The following is a 1,606-nucleotide window of genomic DNA, read 5'->3' as shown; positions in this document are numbered from 1 at the left end:
AGCCCCCCGCAGAACCTGCCAGTGGCAGCAGCCCTGTCAGGGGGGGGCACCGACCCTACCGACAGCATCAGTGATGGCCATCAGCAGGGGCACCGTCCCCGTCGGGGGGGGCACATGCACCCCTGTGCACTCCCTACCAGTTGTCTACGTCCACGTTTATATGCAGCCAGTTCCAAGTCTCCTTTCTACAAGGCGCAGTAAGAGAAGTACCAGGGCTCAGGAAGAGGGACCATCACTAGAAGATCCTTGGTTCACTGCACAAGTCATCAAGCTTGTGCAAGCAATTTTCCCCAGTTCCAGTCTGGGAGCCAAGCATAAAACCTTTCTGCGGCATCAAGAAAAGCCTTACCGAGACGGTGAGCGTGCTTGCCCGAGAGCTGACGTTAGCGCTCGTTAAAGCCAGGGGTCCTGGGCAAGCCTGCGCCAGCTCCCTGATGAACTCGTGGTTTGGAATGCGAACTCCGACCAGCTGAGAGAGAGAGAGAGAAGGGTAAACGTGTTTACAGCCGTGACCAGAGCTCCAGATCAGCTCGTTCTCCTGTTACATTGGGTTAGGGCCTCTTGGCTTACAGCCCCAGGCTGACGGGGCAATGCCCCAGCACCTGCTGCGACGGGGCAAGGATATGAAGCCGAGACCCTGCGGCACAGAGCTGAGCATATCGGAAACCGCCGGTCCCCCTGCAAGCGGTCGCGTGCCCGTCACTGACCAGGCAGAACCAGGCTCGAGGAAAAGCCAAGCAGCACCGAGTGCACAGCAGATGCACGGCACACGGGAGCAGGAGTGGGGAAAACCCTCCGCCTGTCAGACCAGAGATGCCGCTCATCCCCAAAGACTTACCGACGTGAACGGGTTCAAGTCCTTGTTGAGTCCATCCGAGCGCTGCAGGACCAGCGTCACGGGTCCGGGGAGCAAGTCCCGCAGAAGCTGCTCTGGCACGTTGACGTGGCAGTACCTGCAACGCAAAGGGGGGTCAGACCGAGGGCTGCTCGTTAACGTCCGGACTCAAGCTGCCTCCAGGTGCATTTCTAGGGCTGCAAAATGGAGAGGCGCAGATCTCCCTCTCCCTCCCCCTCCCCCCAAACAACGACGGTTTATCTGCACCGATGCTGCTGCATCCCCCCTCGTTTCCACACCGCCCGCTCCCTTGCAACAGCACCGGGCTGCGTGGAAACCCTCCACGCCTAGAAACGCGCCTCGCTTCCAGCCAGCGACAGAAGGCAGCCCTTTCCCCGCAGCGCCGGTCGGCGGCCGCCCAAAGCGATGGAAACGCAGCCGATTTCATCGTTCCGGTCACGGCTCTCTACGCGCCTGCCCGGCCCGGGGGGAGGCAGGGTCACATCTGCTTTCGCACGGTGCTGCTCACAACCCAACGCGGAGCTGACGGGAAGAGGCCCCGGCGGCGGCGGTGGTGGCTCGCCGACCCAGCAGATGCTCTCCAGGTTCCAGGCCCCCTTGTTACACTGAGCCCCCCCACCGCCGGGCTTCGGCTCGCCCCGTCGTGGAGAACAGCAACCCGGGAGCTCCCCGCGACACCCGGGGGGAGGGGAGGGGAGGGAAGGGGCCGGGCCGCGCACCTGTAGACGTGCTCCACGCCGGCCAGGCAGA

At 63.0% G+C, this 1,606-nt stretch overlaps 1 protein-coding gene across 1 annotated transcript in view; it reads right to left on the bottom strand.

The window, feature by feature from the left end:
• The window catches only part of YRDC (yrdC N6-threonylcarbamoyltransferase domain containing), a gene marked incomplete at its 5' end in the record, with an annotated part of 3,666 nt that extends 2,062 nt beyond the window's left edge, over positions 1-1,604 (bottom strand). The window contains 3 exons of the mRNA XM_006031937.3: positions 350-469; positions 839-953; positions 1,576-1,604. Of these exons, the coding sequence (XP_006031999.1) occupies positions 350-469; positions 839-953; positions 1,576-1,604 (264 nt within the window). The remainder of the gene's footprint in view (positions 1-349; positions 470-838; positions 954-1,575) is intronic.
• Positions 1,605-1,606: the final 2 nt, after the last annotated feature.

Source organism: Alligator sinensis, unplaced genomic scaffold (assembly GCF_000455745.1).
Source record: "Alligator sinensis unplaced genomic scaffold, ASM45574v1 scaffold1123_1, whole genome shotgun sequence".
Taxonomy (NCBI): Eukaryota; Metazoa; Chordata; order Crocodylia; family Alligatoridae; genus Alligator; species Alligator sinensis.
Note: the sequence above shows the minus strand (reverse complement) of the source record. Positions and strands in the feature narration are given on the sequence as shown.